This window comes from Phacochoerus africanus, chromosome 4 (genome assembly GCF_016906955.1).
Source record: "Phacochoerus africanus isolate WHEZ1 chromosome 4, ROS_Pafr_v1, whole genome shotgun sequence".
Classification (NCBI taxonomy): Eukaryota; Metazoa; Chordata; class Mammalia; order Artiodactyla; family Suidae; genus Phacochoerus; species Phacochoerus africanus.
In genome coordinates, this window is record NC_062547.1 from 112,546,865 (window position 1) to 112,569,330 (window position 22,466).

General features: G+C 39.0%; 1 protein-coding gene across 2 annotated transcripts in view; it reads right to left on the bottom strand.

Moving 5' to 3' along the window:
- Nucleotides 1-22,466, bottom strand: part of EFNA5 (ephrin A5) — a 285,390-nt gene that overhangs the window by 36,445 nt on the left and 226,479 nt on the right. For both annotated transcript variants that reach the window (XM_047778391.1, XM_047778390.1), the window contains exon 2: nucleotides 12,303-12,595. In XM_047778391.1, coding sequence (XP_047634347.1) covers nucleotides 12,303-12,595 — 293 coding nt within the window. The remainder of the gene's footprint in view (nucleotides 1-12,302; nucleotides 12,596-22,466) is intronic.

A 22,466-nucleotide genomic window follows, 5' to 3' on the forward strand; every position in this document is an offset into this window, starting at 1 on the left:
AGGACGCAGGTTTGCTCCCCAGACTGACACAGGGGGTTAAAGGATCCAGTGCTTCAGTGGTTGTGGTGTGGGTCGCAACTGTGGCTAGGATCTAACCCTTGGGCTGGGAACTTTATACGTTGCAGGGCAGCCAAAAAAGAAAAAGAAAAAAAGAAAGAAAAAGAGAATATAATACCTAACACCGAAGGGTGTTCTTCTATAGCCACTGTAGATTTTCTACAAATTTAATGATGTACAAGTACTGACAGCCCAAGTAAAGTTTAACAAATGGATTTGTATAGCATTTTTAATATAAATATTTTAGGAAATAGCCATAATAAATCTCCTAAAATGGACTTTAATAATAAACTAACGTATCACATCAAAAGGCCAGAACTTCGGTTATTTGATTAAATTAATAATCCAGCAAATGTTATTGATTTAGCAATTCTACTTAATAAAAACATCATAAAAGCCTATGCAAAGAAAAAATGTAAAACTCTGCAGCAATGGCAAAGAAGCTAAAGGCAATTCAGAAACAATAGAAATTCAAGTAAAGGGTATTCATATTTCTGTGATGAGAATAATTTCTTCATATGAACTGGTACTATTTATGGAAGAGGCTTCCAAACATTACTTGCCATACATGGAAAAAAGAGCTAAGAGCATGAATGCTGGAGTCCGGATGCCTTTGCTTAACTCTGGCCATCATCACACATGGAGAGTTTAATTTTAAACTATTTGACTGTTTGTGCTTTGGTCTCCTCATCTATGAAATGGGGACAATAATGGTGCCTAACACATAGAGATAAGGGATGGATGAGACAACATATGTAGACTGGAGAAGTGTTCACCTCCTGCTAGCTATTATTAGATAGCTAGCCTGCATGTAACCCTAAACATTTTATTTCAGTGTAGTTACATGCTAAAACCCAAATGAGTTTCCCCTTCAGAAACACACCATCCCCTACTGCCTACTAGGTAAATTCCAAATTCTTCATACCAGACATAATGGTCTTGCAGAAGCTGGCCCAGTCTATCCAGTTTTATTTTCCAAATACTTTCCATTCCAGTCAGACCTGTCTTTTCATTGATCCTAGAATCTCTGCTGTTCTGATTTCTTTATCAGGAGAAGGAGGCAGGTGAGAGGGGAAATCCCACAAGTTGTGAGAAGCTCCTCAGGAGGGCTGCCGGGTGGCCTCGCAACTCAACTGCCCTCACGAACCAGAGCTAGGGCTCATTCTGTGTAAAATCTCGGTGCTGCACACAGCAGCTGCAATTCCTGAACCTTATTCTCAAGATTTCACATGTTTTAAGTTTTCAAAGTGGCCCTTCTTCTCATAGAATCTCTGTTCCCCTTTTTTGAATTTGCAAAAATGTACAATAACCAGGTCTTTGAAAAACGAGTGGATTTTCAGTAATAACAACAGCAACAGCAAGTACAACTAAATAATAATGAAAACAACCATTGTGCTGCCTAAGGACAGGGAAGGCAGTAGGCAACCCCCAACGTGTCATGTTAACAAGCTGCCATGTTGAGAGCTGGCCATGAGGCTTTGCATAGTATTCGCTAATGGCTACACTGTACTATTGATCCTGTTAGTGAAATTTCAACCTCTGAAAAATGACTCAGGGTACCAAAGGGACATATACTTTCAACAGTTTTGCTAATCATTAAATGTCTTCATCACAATTGAAGCAGGCAGAGTGAATGACACAGTTTATTATGTCATCTTGTCCTAACCCCACAAACCATTCAATAAGTGCTCTACTTTGGTTTAAAAACCCATAAACCTCCTAGTATGTGAATCTTAGGGATAAGGTGACATGCAGCATCCCTCTATACATCCCAGCAGCCATTCTTAGAGCTAGGTCTGCCTTAAATTCCAGGGTGTAAGTAGGACCTGCATAATGATTTGCCAGGGGTGCTAGTAATCTGTCTCCCTTCAACTTCTTTTAAAATATTTATTATGATGGAAGTGAACAGAATTTAGACTTGGAGTGAAACTGCATGGGTTGGAATACTGACTCCATTGCTAACTACATGATCCCAGGCAAGTTACTTAACCACTCTCAGCCTCATCTATGCAGTGGGGATAATAATAGTACTTATCTCACAGATGAGGAGTCAACGAGTTAAAACTAATGTTTGATACAGTGCCTGGCACATAGTAAACCTGCAATAAATGCTACATCACTATCATTATGATTATCACAACAAGTGTTAGGGGAGCAGTTATCAGTCAATGTATAAGTAAGCCTTCAGCAAAAGGTTGCTTTTACAATAATGATTACTCTGAACTAAACTTTATTTAAATCACTGCATGGTCTCAGAACTGACTGAACTGAGCTTCTGTGGTGGATATAGCTTGACCTTTAAGCAATCTATTAAAAATAAGAAAAAAAAATCACCCATTCTTATATTTGGGCTCTATTGCACTCTCTTTGTTCAGATTTATTCCTTAAGAATAAGGCCTATGGTAGAGCAAGAAGTTCTGAATTCAAGGCTGAGGACCAACTGGAATGGTTAAAGCAAACCATACAGGGAAATCTCATCAGTTCAGATTTTGGTCAGAAGCTGTAACAATGTATGTAGGGAGAAAAATTAACGCTGAAAAATTTTTGTTAAAAAAAGTCAGAAAAGGCCAATTTACATGAGAAGCCAGGTATTGGAGATACTAAAATTTGGGCATGTGTAAAAGCAATATATAATCTTTCTTACTGATTCAGAGACATTGCTTTTAAAGATTTGGGTGCAAATGGGAGTGCTAACTACAAACCAAAAACTTGTCTAACTAACATTAATGTAGATAAGGCTAGTTGAAATACTGCACATCTCTGAAAATAATAAAAAAGATATCATATTTCTAATTTCTAACAAGAATAGATAGGCTGACTAGTCTCCAATTCATAATATTTTACTTTGTGGGCTTAAAATGAATTAATATTTTGTAAAGCTTTAAATTTTAAAACTAAACCTGGATACAGCCCATATATTAAAATTCTGTTCCTAATGTGGATTTTCTACAACCTGCCTAGAAATATTTAATGGAAAAGAAGGCTGTTGCCAAAGTCCACATATTTCCCCTCTTAAATAGAGGTAAGCCCTACCCCCAACCATATTTCAAGCCCACAGGATACTCATGAACTAAAATAATGAATGATAATGCCTCATTCTCTGCATTAATATTAAAGAAAAAAGAAAATAGAAAACTTTATGGCCACTATCAGCTCTCTGGACCATAAATCTCAAGTTTTGAGAATTGCTTCCCAAAAGGCTAGGGAATGGGGAGGAGTTGTGAGAGAGCTTTGGAGCCTAGAGATATTTTTTAGCGAACCAGCAAAGCACTGACACAAATTTCTACATATCTCTGGCTGTGAAAAGTCTCATTTGTGGTGATTTATATTTCCTCATAAAGAACTCTGTAGATAATATAAGCCTGCTGTGAGGCTGTCTGACAACTTTCAAACCAAGAGTTACACGACCATTCTGTTAAAATAGAGCACGAATAGATGAGTGGGAAAATCTGTAGAAATAGTATTTCTTCTGATGAAAGGCTGCTCTTCCAGCATGCACAATGTTGAGAGAGTCACCTTTCACTCTGTGCGTATGTCTCATGGCTAATATTTTGGTCGTCTTTGTGAGGAAATAGAATTTTTTTTCCTGAAGATAGACTGTGCTTTTGGAGTGTGCATGCTTGTGTAATTTACAACAAATGACACTTAGACATCATCACACTGGAGTTCAGTTGCCTTAATAAGTTACTAAGGGAAACACAGAGAATAGCATGCTGACAACCCAAAGTCAATGAAGTATAAACACTGTTATTCCAAGTGTCACTGGCGTGTTATTTCCATTTCTCCTGGCATCTGCTCTATGTAACACTGCACATACACACGATACAGCAGCTCATTAAACTGTTTTCAGTTAACTGAAACCAAATTAGTGCATTACATGTTTATAAGACTGAGAATTACCACTTTCCTATGAAATTACACAATTAATCAGGTGCATTATTTCTCTCGAAGATGTGGCCACTTTTGACATTTAGCAAAAAAACAGTCCTTTCATTCATTTCCATTTCAGCCTTTAGTCTCAGTGGGGTAAAAGGAAACAAAAGGTGACAAACATCTTTCCCCCTCCTTAGGAAGTCAGAGCTTGACGTGTGCCCTTAATCTCATAATGTAGCATTTTAAATTCTTAAAAGAACACACATAAAAATTATTTTGTTTTTGAACTTCTTATCTGCGTGTCACAGCCTTTGAAAACTTTGAGCAATGGGAAGAATTCTTATGAGTCTTGGGTTTGTTATGGTGGATACTATGAATTGCCATCAAGCCCCCATTCTTCAATAGCTTTTAAGGCTCCCTTTGCACACTTTAGGAATGCTCCCAAAGTCAAAATCTATTAAGTGGTGATGCTTGCCCCAGTTTCCTTTTTCACAGACCCAGCATTAATTTCTCTGATTCTTTTTAACTGCTCCTCAGCCTTCAGTTATTTAATAGGGCACGTGTTTCTTTTTAAAATTCTCCTCACTTAAACAAATGATACTGTAGAAAAATTTTATTAAATATTTTTAATAAAATATTTTAAAATATCCTTTCTTCCTATTAATTGTCTCCTCCACCTTTGATCTTACTCAGACTATCTGAAACATGCCGAGTGTAGCATCCGTGCTCCAGCGGTGCCTGAGCTGCTGCTGAGCACTCTTGTGCCAAAGGTGAACAGGGTACCCAGCAATAAACAACCGTTATCATAAGAGAAACTTACAATTAAGACAGAAAGATATCCTGAAGTCCCTAAATATCCTCTTTTATGTTCTTTATTTAACCTTCATTTAAGAGCCCTTGAAATCCATTCAAGCTTTCCTAAAAGATGGCTAGGGACAACTTGAAACAGACACAATTCTCTAAACTCATTCTTTAAATAAAAAGGTACATTCCTGCAGGTTCACTAAAGACCCCTGGAAGTATACAAAGGGAATGTAATGACTATTTTCAGACAGAAATCTGATATCACCCCAGACAAACTTCCAGTGCCTAAGTGGAGAAAAACTGTTTCATGGTATGTTCAAAATTGTTAAAAAACTTCAACCCCCCACCCCTAAACTTTAGTAACTAAGATATACTCTGTATCTATATCTGAGCAATTACTATTTTATGTCTGTACCATAGTCATTCTTTTCTACTTTAGAAAATATTACACATTTTCAACTTCCTGACACTGCCCTTCAACTCTCTTCTCTATTATATATAAATATGCCTCGCTGAATACCATACTGAGTCTACATACCTAAAAAAAACTGAAGAAAGTGAACCAGTATTGGACCACAGTCTTGGAAATTTCAGTTATAAACCCCTTGAATCTCAGCTGAAGTATGTGCTAGAACATTTAATGCTAAAATAAGACTCCAGTAATCAAAAACATTTTCAATAATAAAAGCAAAATGCTCTCTCTCTCCCTTTCACACACACACACACACACACACACACACACACACACACACAGTCACACACACGCATTCTCTGAAGCAAATATTGAGTTGTTCATTTAAGAAAGTACCTTGTACTTACAGGTCACCTCCCCTGTAAGAGTAAAAGACTATGAAAGATGAAAAAGATTACCTCCTGCTTTGATAAGTGTGCTGTTTTGACACTCTTCTATTTCAGTAAGAACAACTCAGAAAAAAGGCGGATTCATGTGAACTGTCAAGACCAAAATAATTCTTAATGTAGATTACAAAAGTAAGCTGCTGAAAAACCAGACATCTAAAGGGGGATGAAGACGTCCTTAGGCATATGTAATCCTGCTATAACATTCCTGAAGAGTACAGGGCATGGATTTAAGATGTGAGTCTTTAGGAGGCATTTATGAGTTTTTAAACTAAACTATCAATCAGGGCCATTCAAGTTGCCTTAACTTTTCACAGAGTGCAAAATTTTTTGGGTGTGGATTATCAAAGTTATATTTTTGGGAGTCAACAGGTCCTTTAAAAATATTTCTTTAATTGAGGCTTGGAAATTGTGATAATAATTATTATATACCTGTTTTACCGCTAAGCAAAGTGAGGCTCAGTGAGATTGTTACCCCAAGTCACATAGTTATTTAAGAGCAGAGAAGAGTGATCTGAGCCCAAGAAGAAAGCATTCACCAGAGTCTGTACCTTTTTTCCCTAAACCGTGTACTACTCTCTTCTTTGATGTAATGCCATCCCTCACCTTTTGTGATATAATCCCCAGGATTTAATAAAAAAAAAAAAACCAAAAACATTACTATGGGTTACTGCTGTGGTGGAGGTTCAAGGCCTGGTCTGGGAACTCCCACATACCGTGGGTGCAGCCAAAATAAGAGAAACTAGGGAATGCTGCAAAAATCTAATGCTCCTAATTTATCCGCTTTTCTCAAACATTAGCATCTAAGAACATTTTTAATTGCTTTTTTTGTTCTATTTGGTTTACTAATACGGTATTTACTCATTCAACAACTACTCAACAACTCGTCTACATGCTGTTTTCTACTATTTTCATTTAAAATATACAATTTAAAATCAATATTATGGTTAAGCAGATTTTCCACATTATGGAGAGCTTGCCTGATTTTAGAAACACTTGTGTGAGGAACTGCACTCGAAGTTCCCAACAACTCACCTGTAAATAAGCTTTTGGAGCATAGCCAGTTGGCAAGTGAAACACTTTCTTTATGTTAGTATTCTCTGGATATACTGAATATTTTTACATCTCTTAATGGAAGAGTTGGTAACTATCTTGTTCAATCAAATGATTTCTGAAGCTGATCTTGATCATTTCATCAGAATTTAGGCTTTGTTGGCTTTAAAAATGTGTAGTACATGTTAAAATTACTTCATAACTTAAGCCTGTAATCTTTTAGTTAAAGGATATATATTAGAGAATTAGCAGTTAACCACATGCTTTCAGGTATAGATTTAAGAATGATGCCCAAGGTAACAGACCGTCACCATGATTTCCTTTCTAATGTTCAAAAACATGTATAACAAAAGGACTGGAGCAGAAGTCTTTAGCTCCCTGCAAGTTCTTTTCATTGCTGAGATTTTCAGGATTCTAACTTCAGGGAAATGGACGTTTGCCTCCACACTTCTATCACCGTATCAGTTATGAAGAAGTAAAACTAAAGCATAATGTGCATTCAAGTTTAATTCCCAATAAGCTTATGAAGAGTGTTCCCTAGTAATTTCCCAGAAACTCCCAGTTTCCATCTGAGTGCTAGGACTATAAACTATCTTTACTCTGAGTATCTTTTTTTTTTTTAGAAGTGGAAAATGCTAGCAAAATTCTTTGCCTTTTTCCTATCATTTTAAGAAAATGACACTTGTCTTCTTTATTGTAGGTTTCTCATTAAAAATCACTCACTTCCAGAATCAAGTGTGCAATCAAGGTTTAGTCTGGATGCAGAATATTCCGTGGATTTAAGGAAAGTTTCTTTGAAAATACAACTTTTCTGACTTTTGAGGTTATTGTATTTAAAAGGTCAACCATCTTGGAGGTTACAGTTGAAATGACTTTTGGAGATGGAAAAGTATCCTTTGGAGAGCTGAGAGTGTTTAACATGTATCTTGCTACTACCTGATTTGGGTTCCAGTAGAGCTTATATAAAGTATTATTTTCTGGACAATAGAAAATATTTTTTATTGACAACAGTAATATTTTCTAGACAACAGAAAATCATTTCTAATCTTTTTAAAAATACAAAATAAACTATATTTTTCCTTTTTAAACATATAGGACCTAGGACTTTATCTCTTCCCTTCCTTTTAGTTATTCACTCAATTTCCTCACAGATCAGCTACTTCTCATCTCTGTGAACTTGTGTCAAGTTACCTAACTTTTCTGTGCCTCAATTTCTTCACCTGTAAAATGGGAACTAAGAACAGTACCTTGTTGCTGTTTTGAAAATTACAGGTGTTTAAAACAGTGCCTGGAACAGAGTAAGCACTATGTAAACACGAGGGAGTCTTGTTTATTAGTCATCTACTTTGTGCCAAACATTCTAATAGAGCAGAAACAGCCATGAACAAACAATGATAAATATGTAATGTAGTAAGTGCTCCAGGGAAAATAAAGCAGACTAAGAGTATACAGAATGATACAGAATACTCTTTATATAGGGAGGTCAGATTAGCCTCTCAGGTAAAGACATTATTTGGCCCAATCTAAAGAAGATGAGAACAAGGGACACGGATGCCTGGGCCAGTGATAACTCCAGGCAGAGAAAAGATAAGGACCAAGGCCTTGATGTCAGGGGATGCTGGGCAGGTGTGACGAACACCGAGGAGGGCAGGTGGCTGGAGTAGAGAGAAGAAGGCAGAGAATGGTAGAAGACACAGTCCAAGAGCTGAGGGTAAGGAAGCCAAGAGGACATGCCATAGAGGACCTTGTCTACCAGGTTTGAGACTTTGGATTTTGTCCCCTGTAAGACAGGAAGTAACTGGAGGGCTTGACAGAGCAGTGACATGGTGGGGTGGGGAACGATACAGATAACCTGCTGCATTGTCAAGACCATGGATGATGGTGGCTTGGATCAGGTGGCCAAGGTAGACCTAGTTCACTAATTGTAATACAAAAGCTCCACTCATCAATTCCCCTAATAATATCCCTTTAACTGGCAGGTATTGAACATAAACTACGTAAGGTATTGGACTGGGCCATTTTATAGATGTTATCTCTCACTCTAGTGTGCAGACTCTTAGATGAAATATAACAAGATGAGGATATTAAAACTCCAAGCAAGTCTGAAATCCTCTATGGCAGACTCATTATTTTGCAGATGTGGAATTAGAAATCCAGAGAGATGAAATCATTGATCCATCATCGTATACCTAGTTAGGGTCAGATAAGGCCCAGAAATCAGTTTTCCTTACTTTACAAAAGAGAATGTTCAAAATCAGCATTTCTAGTGACTTTAAAAGTAACTTACAGCACCCTTATTTGGTCCCCTTTGCTTCTTCTAATTTAAAAATAACAACACAAAACTTCTTTCAAATGCGTCCTTCTTAGGCTAATATTGATGAGAGTCATTTCTAAAATGAGTATTTCTGAAGTTTCTAAACCAACTCTCTGCCAAAGCAAGTCCAGACACATGACTACTGCCATAAGGTACTGATGGGAGGTTCTGCAAATCTATCAGTGATAGAAAAACCACGGCCTTCTGTAGGTGTTTTGGTGCACCAGTCCCCTACCCAAATAACTCCTGTCAATTAAACACAGTATCTGTCAGATTGACAGGGTGGGCCCAGTCTGCCTGACCAGTAACACGTTATCATAGCAACTTAATACAATGCCTGTTCCCAAGGCAAGGCAGACATAAAGTCATTCCTGAGACAAATAAAGGAGCTCGAACTGTGAAAGGCGTTTAATTTTTGAAGTAAACAGGAAACGTCACATGAGATATTTCAAACTACTGGATTTTCTTAATCTTGTTTAACTTGGAGAAATTAAGAAGGAAATAAATTTTGTTGAAGATAAAGCAGAATTTGAGAACACTGTGATCTGTGTCCTGAGACTAAGGGATGTGGTGGATTTTCTATTATAAAATACTCTACCTCCCTTACTCCAAATCCAAGTTTGAATCTGAATGTGGACTCTCTCTAGTTGCCACTAAACATAAGCCTTCCCCCACCAGCCTAAAGCAGGATCGCCAAAAGCCTACAGTTTTCATTTTTTTTTCTCTCGGAAAACTTGGAAGAGATTTTAAGGCCTTGAGGAGCTGAAATATACTCCTGGCCTAGTAAGGACATTTTATAAAATTGACGAGTGGGCAGTCAGGCCTGCTCCTGAGATCAGCAAAAGAATTTCTTGTAATGCAGTAACTGTGAAAAGAGACATTTCCCAATCATCTTGTTCATTCCATGCATATTAGCAAAGAGGAAAATTCAACTGAGGGCAAATTCTCCCCTATGAATCCCTTGGTTTAATTATGGCCACAATGTAGGAAATGTCTGTAAGCTGCTCCTGCTCTCAGCAGTGAAACAAAGAGAGGAAAACCTTTCCCCACTAAAAAGACAGGCAAAGATGCTCCTGTGGTCTAAAACATGGTCGAAAATTCAATTTAACCAACTACCCGGCCACCGTGCTTCTTGTAAATGAACATCTTCTTGCTGCTAATTTTGTGCTATTTTACCTTTCATTAAAAAAAAAAGTAATTCAGGTTAAACTCAGCCGAACAGCAAAAAGCTCTTGATATTTTGAAGCATTTTGGAACAATTACTTTGACAGGAGCCCTTGACAGTTAAATGACTCCGTTAAATGAATGTTATAGAAGACACATAATGATTTTTAGTGAAATATTGAATTTAACCACAAATGAGGAAAAACCAGTCATAAGCACTATGGGTATATTTGAATAATAACATCTTGCTTATGAACCTCAATGGATTCTATAATGTCTAATAATCATGCAATCAGCTAGTTAGCTGGTGGGTATGGTTCCCATCTTAGTGCTCTCTATTCATTTTTGCTTTTGTTGTTGTTTTTTAATCTGAGAAACGAATATGAAGCTTTTGAAAATGGCAATAATTCCCTCTTCCGTCAGTATGATATTTCAGAGTTAGGCAATTAATGAGTTGCTGTCCCACAATTGAAGTGTTCGTCTTTCCTCTGCCTCATTTGCTGAATGAGAGTCTTTCACAAAGTAAAAAATCTGCAAAAAACAAAAGCCCACTGCCTGAGAAAGTGTGTTTTCTCTGTCCATGGGTCTCAATATTCCTTTTCTGATTGTATGGATCGAATGTGAGATAATATCAAGACTTTTGCATGTTTTCTCATGACTAAGGACTGAAATATGTCCTAAAATAATGAAACTGGCACTGTTCAATTTCCTTTTTACATTCAATTCCAACATAAGTGAGAGTGCCCTTCTGATGGGGATTAGAAAGCTGTTTTCTGGAGAAGAGGGACTAGAAATCCTTGTAGACTTAAAACATGTGGGTTAGGAGTAGAGACATGAGTCAGAAAACCAGGAAGGTTCTTTATCTCGTTTGCCTGGTGGTGGCGGTGGAGGGAGGGGCAGCACACCCAGAGGCACCGAGTGGGCCTGTGTACACCAGGTCAGCTGCACTTCTGAATTCGTCCAACCTCCCCCAGATCCCCACTGCTCCCTGCATTCATCTGTTCTCAGCAACTATCTGTCTCCACTTTCACTGTCCATTTACAGGACTGCCCCCAACTAGAGGGTCACTCCTTGAGGATGTGGAGTGTCTTGTCATCTTGCATCCCCCAAATTTCTGAGCCATGACAAGCTGGTCGGTAAATGCACTTTTGGTAAATGCACTTTTGAACAAAGTACTCTGAACATTTAACTCCTTCAGCTGATGGTGAAAATATATGGGAAAGGTCAGGTAAGTTTAAATCTCTGAAACGAGTGAAAGGAACTAGTTGCCTAAATTAGGTATTTCCTACATCCCTGCCAACTCGAAATGTGGTCCATAGGCCAGAAGCAGTGGCATCGCCCAGGAGCTTTGTCACACGGCATCTCGGGGCCCCATCTCAGACCCCCTGACTCAGAATCTGCATTTTAATAAGACCCCAAGGTGACTTAAGCACAGTGGAGTTTGAGAAGCATTTACATAGAATCTATGACTAGGATGACGCCTAAAGGAATGATGGTGAACATGACAGAGAAAAAACAAGGCCGTGGCAATGTGATTAACACAGAGGTTTGCTAGGGAAGTTTTAGAGCTCTCTCCGGACAGAGTCGTTTAATGCTCACAGGTGGGAAACGCACTTATATCCGTTCCCAGGGAACCCTTTCTAGATACTTCTTCACGCTCTTTCCTGTTTAAAGACACAGCTGCTCTTAATAATTGTCTTTTCGCCTTGGTGCAAAGAGAGCATTTATCGTCAGCATGCTGACATTTGCAAGAGTTTTGGCTTTCTCTCCGCTGAAAATGTGGATGATTGAAAGGATGTTGCTGACACCTGAATAAGAAATCCAATGACTCCAAGCTATGCAAATTTAATTATTTCCTTTAATTTTTCTTCAGGAATCTCTTTTTCTTTTCCTGAGCTTTGGAGGAGTCTTAGCAATTTTCATTGAAAAGAAACACAAGTCAGCAGTGGTTCACTGAACAGGCTGACACGCAATTTCATACAGGGAGAGGCGCTGTGTCTTTAATCTAATTTGTGCTCTCAATTCCCAGCTAATGTATCTGGGGATCCCAATGTGTACATTTACAAGGAGACATCTGTAATGCAGAGTCCAGCTCTCTGCAATTCTCTGAAACATGGCTGAAAAATTGGTCTAGATTCTTGCAGCTGCCCCACAACACGATAAATCTCAGTATACTCACAGATGTAGAAATATTCCCGGCCTGGCCTGAATTCAAATCCTAGGGAAAAGGGTGTGAAGAGCTGGAATTTTTCAGAGAACTTCAGTGGTCCATTGGGAGAGTGAGGCCGGTTACATTCCCATCTCTTGAACCCTTTGGAAGTATGGTCGCAGGCACTGTAGCCATCAAAGTTCACCATGTAGAGGACATAACGCTCAGTCTTATCTTCTGGGACAGAGTCCTCATAGTGAGGGCAGAACACATCCAGGTAGTCATTGATACAGACGTCAATGTGGTAGTCACCCCTCTGGAATCTGTTGGGAGAAGAAAAAGATGGGATTATTTCTAGAGGAAAGCCTTCCTGCTTAGAATCAGCAGTTGAACCCTTTAATAGTGCGTGGACTAAAGATTTATGTTGGTAAGTTTTTATTTGATGCCATATGATGTGAGGCATGGTTTGAAATGCTGCTGTTCCAAACCTAAATAACAGCAAGCCATCTTACAGAGGGATTCTGCTATATTTCCTTCAAAATACCCTTCCCAGGGAGTACTTCACTTTCATTTTAAGCATTAAAGCTACTGATGTACTGTTTTCCTTTCATTCTTACAAAATCACATATATTGAAGCAAAGTTTTCATATTTCTAAAGTAGTGATTCATTTAATAAATGGTTTTGAATAAATGAATAAGAAATTTAAAGAATAAGCGAATGAATTGCTTTTTGTGGAGAATTGCTAATGGAGACCCTTCTTAATTTCCTTTGCAAATATGGAGAATTAGAGTCATAAAATTCAGAGAATTAAAATCATAAAATTTAAAAGTTGGAAAGAAATCTCTAGAACAACACTTCCACTTTAGAGGAAAATAAAACCCTAAGGATCCTGCTGTATAGCACAGGGAACTATATCTAGTCACTTGAGATGTTACACGATGGAGGATAATGTGAGAAAAAGAATGTATATGTCATTTTGCGGTACCAACGAAATTGACAGAGCAAAGTAAATCAATTATAATAGAAAAAATAAAAACCTAAAAAAACCCCCCCAAACCCCCCTAAGACATAATAATGAAACACCGAGCTACTGAGCTTGACCTGGAATGGTAACGTGGGATTCTATTTAGGAGCCCCCCCCCCTTAGTAAATTTGCTTTTGTCACAAACTCCTTTCAGCCAATCTGTTTTGATAACCTAGTCCTTCCCATGTTAAGAAAACTGAAGCCATTTAAGTGGAAAGACTTCACCCCCATTTCTTTCCATTTCATAGGTAGGTTATATACTAGGGCTAAAGAACATAAAGTAATAAAGGCCATAAACTAATAAGCCAGATAAAAATAGCAAATATCCTCCTGAAAGAGTTAAAATGTATGCATATACACACCACTGCACATGTCACAGTGTCTGCTTCAGCTCTTATCTTACAAAGTTTTGCTTATTTGTTTTAGCTAATGTGCCTTTCCCCATCAACTGAACAGTTTTTCCCAGGGCCTAGTGGTGTGTGAAACGGGAATCATTATGTAGACAATTTTCTAAAATCAGGGTGGAAAAGCCTCCAAAACCCCTTTGTTTTTAGCTGGTTAGGAAATTCTTCTCTGAGCCTTTAGAAGGGTCATCATAAAACTATGTTACTGCTGAAATACAATGGCTCTCAAGTCATATAATCTTCAAGTCACACAGTCTCAGGGAGAACACTTCCCAGTGACGGTGAGCTAGTCTATTCCATTTTTGGACATCTCTAAATGTTAGCAAGTTTCTTCTTATATTGAACATAAATCTCCTTCTGTGTAATTTCCATCCAGTATCCTACGTCTGCTGCCTGTAATTACAAAGAGCAAATCTAATTCCTCTCCCACCAGCTAGTCCATAAAACACTTGGAGATGTCAGCTGTGTCTCTCATTATCCTCCTTTCTCTAGACTTGAAAACCCTAATTCCTTTGGTTTTCAGGTACAGTTTCCAGGCTCATCATTTGGGTTTCTTGATCCTCTTCATGTCTTCTAGTTTCCCTGTGTTCTTCTTAAAATGTAGCACCCAGCTTAACAAAGACCTTGGATGGGGTGTTGTGACCAATAACCAGCCCAATAGAAAAGCTACATACAGTTTTTGCTCTGGATGCTAAATATTCATGGGCAAAGCCGAGCTTCCCTTCTAAAATCTACCGTGGTAAACACAGAAGTGCCCTCTCACTTTGAATGAGCAGACCTATTAATGGACTTGATCTGCTGCTGGTGGAGAAGGGGAGTCAGAAGCCATTTGAGCCTCAGTGTCCTCAGATGTGAAGTAGAATAATTATGAGAATCTGCTTTGCTGACCTCACATGGCTGCTTCAAGCCTTATATGAGGACATGTAGGTGAAGCATGTGTTATTATCATCAGGATATATTAAAGAATACTAAAATGGGTAAATAACAAAAAAATTAATTTTTAAACAACAGCAGTAAGAGCATTCCACAGCAATGAAAATAATCTTTAGGTTTCTCTTTTTAAAAATGCCCGAAGAAACAAAAGCATGCAAAAATTCTAAATTCTATCCTCGAATATCAAATGATCCCCAGAAACTCCTCTTGCTCCCTGCTTTTGAAAAGCAGAGTGCTGATTTATGCATGAGGGATAAGGAAAGATAATCAGATCACTTTTCGGTTAGAGGATCTCAAAATACATAACCATTAAAAACAACAAAAACAAAAACAAGACCCCTCAGAAGTATTTATTCCTTTATATTTACAATGATCATGAATCCAGGTTTACTTTTTCTTCATTACTGGCAGACAACGATTTGTCAAGATGCAAGGAAAGCCTGTGTTGCTTTTAAAAGATTTTTGAACATCAAGGTAACATCACTGCCAAAGTACAAAGAAAAGACACTGCAACGTTCAGATAAAAGGGTGCTGGGATATGAATCATCAGCACTCAGAGGAGGCTGACAGTTCTGGATGAGAGCCAGACAAGAACTGCAGCAGAAGGCAATGCCCAGATGCACTTTATATTATTATATTATTATTATAGATTTTAAAGACATTCAAGGGGGAAGTTTTTCCTTTCCCTAAGTGTCACTCATCTTAGCTTCTACTAGCACTCGACACTGCTTAAAAGTGAAAATTAAAAAACTGCCACTGTCTAGACCCATTCTGTTATTTCTTTATCCCACCAATTGTCATAGTTTTTTGATGCCTCAAATATAGCTACCCTTTTCTAACTTTTATCCCTGTTAACACTGCTATAATTTTAATAAGGCAAACCATGAGACCGAAGACCCATTTTACATCCTTTTCTGGTGACAGTTTACTTTGTGTGAGGTGTTAGGTATATCACTGTGGAGCCGACTGTAAATATGAGATTGTCCTAGCAACGAGTACCTGCACCCTTCTGACCATATGACAAGGAGATGATGATTTAGCGTAGAGTCAACTTACACTTCTGGTTCAGATATTTGATTTGCATAAATTAGTTTACTAAAGTAAATTTAAAAAATGGACAATGTAAACATAATAATAATAATAATAAACTGGGACTCATAAAAGGCATCTGTATAATGCAGCCAAGTACAATCCAAAGAAAGGTTTAGAGTTAGCTGTTCTAAGACTACTCCAAATTACACACTCTGGCTACGAAGTAATGCTGAAATCATTCTTTTCTAGCCTTACTAAAGAAGCACATATGTCTGGCTAATATTATTGAGTGGTTGTTATGTTACATTCATTATCTCAATTTAATCTCCATCACAATTCCACAGAATAGACACTAGTACAGCCAGTTAGAGATGAGAAAACTGAGATTAACAAGTCCAGCAACATGTCCAGTGTTACAAGACTGGTAAAAGGTAGAGGCAGATTTCAAACCCAGGCAGTCTGACCTCAGAACCCAGACTTAATTTCTAAAGTCAAGTTCTTAGGTCTACTTTGTATTCCCCAGAGGGATGATTCTCCTTCTTGATGGGGCTTCAGTTCCCTCCTTCATTCACTGATGCAACAAATATGTGTCATGTCCAGGATCTGCTATGTTGTAACTTTACATACGTTGCCACATGAAATCCTTATTGGGTATTATAATAAGTTTCATTACAGCAATGAGAAAATGACATTTGGAGAAGCTGTTATGTGCTTAGTTTAGGAAGTAAGTAGCAGAGTTAGGATTCCAACAGGGCCCTGAAGCATATATACTTTCTTCCCACACCCAATGGCCCAAAGCTTAACTGGTAGAAATTCCTCTCATCCTGTTTACACGGATCTTTTAGGAAAGCCTGCTACAAGGGGTCCTGGGCCCTGCTCCCTTCTCCACTAGGTTGATCCCAAACTCCTGCACCGAAAGCAACATTTAGAGTAAGCCTCAGATCACAGGGTGAGCTCCTGACTCATGCAGATCATTCCGGCCTTTCATAGGATAAAGTGCTGTTAGGCCTGGTAGCTATTCACAGAAAGGGATCTTTTTCTCCATCCAGGAAACTGCTTTCATGAGCTTGAGCTCATATTAAATGAACAAATTCACCTCCAGGAAGAATGATTCCACATGCCAATATCTACAGATATCATGGGTAGCCTGCCACTATTTTAAAACATTTGTAAATTTCAGGGAAATTTTCTTGTAAACATCTCCTCTTTACTCCCTATATTTTTTGGGTTTTTTTTTTTTTTTTAGGGCTACACCTGCGGCATATGGAGGTCCCCAGGCTAGGGGTCGAATCAGAGCTATAGCCTCTGGCCTATGCCACAGCAACACCAGATCTGAGCTGCGTCTACGACCTACACCAGAGCTCACAGCAACACCAGGTACTTAACCCACTGATCGAGGCCACGGATCGAACCTGCATCCTCATGGATGCTAGTCAGATTCGTTTCTGCTGAGCCACAAGGGGAACTCCTATTCCTCCTTATCTTTATTTTTTATTTATTTTTTTACAGTTTTATTTTTTATTTTATTTTATTTTTTTGACTTTTTGCTATTTCTTGGGCCACTCCGGAGGCATATGGAGGTTCCCAGGCTAGGGGTCTAATCAGAGCTGTATCCTCCCGCCTACACCAGAGCCACAGCAACGTGGGATCCGAGCCGTGTCTGCAACCTACACCACAGCTCACGGCAACGCCGGATCGTTAACCCACTGAGCAAGGGCAGGGACCGAACCCGCAACCTCATGGTTCCTAGTCGGATTTGTTAACCACTGCACCACGACGACTCCTCCTTATCTTTAATTTCATACATTGTATCTGTAGTTCTTTACCTCTCTGAAACCACTGCATATTATGAACTGTAAAAATTTCTGGGAGTTCCTACTATAGTGCAGTAGGTTAAGGAACCCACTGTGTTCCACTACGTAGCAGCTGTGGCATAGGCCCCAGCTGTGACTTGGATTTGATCCTTGGCCTTGCAACTTCCATACACCAAGAGTGTGGCCAAAAAAAAGAAAAAAGAAAAAGAATTTCTGGCTGCATACCAACATGCCAACAATAATTACAATACAATCACTACTAAATTATCACAGTGGTTTACAATGTAAAAGCACACATGGTTAACACCTTAGAAAAGTGATTGTGTTTGAGTAAAATGATTACTTCCCTGACTATTTTCTCACAATGCAAGTCGCGAGTGCCAGGAAATATCTCACATGCATAGAGTGATGGACCTTTGTTCTCCACTGGGTTTGGTGGCTACTCGGGTCAATGTTCCATATAATATATAGCAATTACATATACGAATTATATATGCATGTGTGTGTTATGGGAAGAACATATTGTACACATTTATCAAAATTTGGCAGTAGACTGGCTGAGAATGTCATATATATTATGAAAGGGTCATTTTAGTTAATTAGGAAGAATAAAATTCAGCATGACAACAAAGTCTTTGTAATCAGTTCAGCTACCACAAATGAATTATGCACCTGATGATGGTTTTCAATGACCCTGAGGCTGCCTGGAGGGCTGGATAAAAAACACATCTCAGGGCTATAAATGAAGGTGGGAGGTAAGCTAAAAAGGCTATATGCATGCATATGTGTGTTTGTCTTAGTTTGTCTTCTGTGTTCACCTGATGGAAGTCCACAGCTAAATACATTAATTATGATAATACATTTATTATAAGTGTAAAACTACTATTAATATCTCTCTCCTTATTTAACCTGTCAGGAGAAAATGAATCATGACGGAGTCTTGGAATTCAGATGAAATCAAGACGACAGAGATGCAGTAAGAGCTGACAGTCTGACTTTTCATTAAGTTATCAACTACGTGCCCCCAAGTTTCTACTGAGATAGCGACCAAAATATTGTCTCTCGACCAGAGTTAACTTGAAATAATTGCTCCTCCAATGAAATAATTTATTTCCAATAATATAATATATCGTCCACCGGGGACGCCTAGCACAGGAATACTCCAATCCTTGACCTCAGGTGGAAGGTGTCATCTTACTCCGTCCTTGGTTCCTCTTTGCTATGGCCAGGAGACATCATCTAGCTTTCTTTCCTTGTGGGATGGTTTTTCATGTCATTGACCTCACTCCCTCCTCTACCGCCATATGCTCTCGTGTTGTGGATCCTGACAGTAGGGTGGCTGAGTCCACAGGACAAACAGGCAGGGCCTGGGGTTCAGGCTGTGTGAAGCAGCCCCATCATCCTCATCCTTCTCTGAGTTCATCTGAGCCACTCCCCCCCCCCACAGTGTTCCTCCTCTCATTCCATCTTCATTCGCTAAAGCCAAAATGCATTTCATTTTAGTAGCTGGAAAAGGAAGGGTACAGTGCATATTTAAAACGTTCTAAATTGGCCTTTAGCATATGTTGCTGGCAGAGCAGAGAGCCTACTTCCAGGGAAATATGTACTGAGGTATTTTATCAAGCAGCTCCTGAGTGAAGTTGCTCCACTCCATAAATATAGAAACAGCGTTACTGAAAGGAGCCAGAGTGGTTATTAGAGGTTAGGAAGCTGGGAGGCACTTTTATCCCCCTTTCATGTAATGTCTTAAAGGACTCAATAATGAAAATGTTATTTCTCATGAGCTGGATAGTTGATTATTACATTTTAAATGTATTTTAATCTGTCAAGGAGGTGATTGTTTTAATATCCCTATTTGAACAGAACTACAGTGTCACTTCTTTAATTACAAGGCAACTTAATGTATTACAGTCTGAAATTGAAATGTAAGAGAAGGAGATGATTTATGGTCAAAAGATTAAGCAAATTTATCAGCTCAGGGTTCCTCCCAAATTTTAAACTAAATCTAGAGTGCATATGCCTTGACAGCACAGTCTTTCTATTATGGATTTAAAGGCTAATTTCAGAATAAGATGTCTTTCTTTAACCAGAAGAATTTCTCAATTGTCCTGAAGGGCCTGGGACATGGGATTTGGTTTATAAGTATGTTTTCAGAGGAGATGGGCAGGACAGCAGCCTCTGTTGCATAACATACTGCTTCTTGTCTCCTGTTATTCCTTTCAGCACAGAATGCAAGCCTTATGCTGGCTTTCAGATCCTAAATCTAAAGATGCTCTTTTTTTTTTTTTTTTTTTTTCTGTAGAGGTTAAAGCAAGAAATACATACAGCAAGTAGGGGAGTTCCTGTGTGGCTCAGTAGGTTAAGGATATAGTGCTGTCACTGCTGTGGCTCGGGTCTGATCCCTGGCCTGGGAACTTCCACATGCCAAGGGCGTGGCCAAACAAATGTGGGGTAGATAAATCATATGAGCATCAGAGGGGCTGAAAAAAGATTTGTTGTGCTGATTTGAAAGGTGCCTTCTCTCTCACAGGCTGCGACATTGTCAGTCCTTCAAATGTATTGGTGATAGACCTTCATTTTCCTTTCTGAGGCAGAGTCATAGACAGTTTCGCTGTTACCAGGTCAGTTGTTAAGGCTCAATGAGGTATCGTACCTGATATCACATCATATCAGGCAGCCCAATCCAGTTCGTCCAGGCTCTAGAACATACCAATTACAACTAAAATTCCAACCGAAGTGAAGATTTACAAGCTTAAACAAAAACCAAACTTCCTCAAGGATGAACTGCAGAGATGTTTCCTACAGTTGAAATGCTGTAAGCTACCACACGCTTTCATTCAATGAAGCCCAAGATACTGACAAAATATTTAGAACCCAGAGTTGGTGCTCTGCTTATCTATTAATGAAAATTCCAGTAAAGTTCTTACACATGCAAACTGCAAGGAAGGAAATAAATGTTTTGGTAAACACAGTTTCTACAGCATGGAGCACTCTGTCTTGAATTCAGTAACTGTTGGTGATGAGAATAGGATGTAGTTTACTTGATCAGATACGCAGAACGCAGAACGTATTAGTAGTTTAGTATACGAGGTCATCCCTTCCCATCCCCCCTCTCTCTGTTTGCACTATGCTTTAAAAGCAAGTAGTTTTAAAAATCCCTCAATTAGCACTAATTACTCATATCATATAAATGGATAGAAATCTCAAATACCTTGTACTTGTTGCTTTGCTAGTTACAAGTCGCATCAGGCTGAATGACTTCTTAAAATTGGTATCTCCCAGGAGGAGTACCTGTTTCAAATACAGGGCCCACGAAACGCTCTCTCTGCCAGTGTTTTAACTCATTTGGAGTTTGTTTTATTAGCTTGACTGAGGAGCTCCAAAGGAAACAAAGCATTAAATTGGCAGAGCCTAAACAAGACTTTCCTTCAGGAAGGGACTGGGAGCTTTGGGTGACAGTCTAATTGCTTCTAAGCCCCCAAAGAGGCCTCGGGCATGGAGTAAGAATGTGTCAACGTCAACAGGCTAAATCAGCCAAAGAATTAAGCAGGCAGAGTTCTACAGATCTGACACATCGCAGACCACTGCAAATGGTTTTCAAAAGGGATTAAAATAAAATAAAGAATTATTGTCTGGCAATCGGCACGGCCTAACAGAGGTCACTTCCACACAGCAAAACAGGCTTTCTCGAGTCCCACAGGCCAGGAGCTTCCTGACAAAGCTGCCCTTCATGCCCTAAGTTATCCGGAGTTTTATATCATGTCAAGAACGAGGGACAGAGTACCTGCCATATACGCACAGAGCCAAAAGCAGACGCAGGAAATCATTGACCAGGTGATCCAGCCATTGTCCTAGGAGGACAGGATTAAACAAACTGATTCTATTCAGGGGATGTGGGACTCAGTCAAACAAACAAGCCACTTTCCAAACTGCTTACATACATGGAGCCGTTCCGTATCCCATGGGAATGGAGTGACCCCGCGGAATTTCAGGTTATTCCTAGTTTCAAAATTAAGAACAATTACCAAAGAGCTACAGAGAAAATGTCCTTCTTATGAACCAACTGAAATGATGATTTTGTGGTTCTTAGGTACTCCTCCTGTATAAGCAGTAAAATAAATATTTGTACTATGGCTGGAGAATAACCTATTGGAACTGCTACCATCTAAGTCTGAAATTTGGCCCTGACTTTTCAAAAGCTGGGGTGCAATGTCCAAGATATATGTGGCACGGGACTAATCTGTATTAGTTTACTGTTAAACAAGCAAAACCCAACAAGCTGCAAGAAAGGAAACACGTGTTTGCTGGCTTTCTTTTCTGTTCGATCTTCATAGGACAGGGGGACCAGGGGAGGCAAATACTTGCAATGCTAGGGCGCAATAATAACAATACTGTTTCATACAAAGTTTGCTGTTTCTCTGCAAACTGGCACGGGAGTCGTTACTTTTCCTTGCTTTGGTTAAGATCTTGTGAGCAGCTGGCTACCAGTCTAGAACCAGGCATGAGGCTAAGGTGAGAAGAAAGAGATCTGGAGTCTGGAGTTGTTAGAAATTAGCTGGTGGGTGGAGTCATAGCCAAGTAATGAATTCATTCAAAGTAAATGCACAGATGTAGAAGAAAGCAGACTGCACTCATAGCAGATCACAGCAACTATCTTGATAGAACTATTATGGAGATCTCCATTCTTTATATAGAGAGCTCCTTGAAGGGAGTCCCGGTGTTTACTCATCTCCGTGTCTCCAGTACTCAGTACAGTGTCTGCACATCGTAGGGATTTGTGACCACGCCCCAGAAAGGAAACTGTAGCTGAAGGATATTAGACACAATGCTTAAAAAAATGAAAAACTGTGCCAAGTGCCCAATAATCTCCTCCTGTGTGCTGGGTCCCAGGATCAAATTTTGAGAAGGGCTAAATAATATTACAGACAAAGGTCAAGATCAGGAAACAAAATAATGGCTGACTGCTGAAAGGAAAATGATCATCAG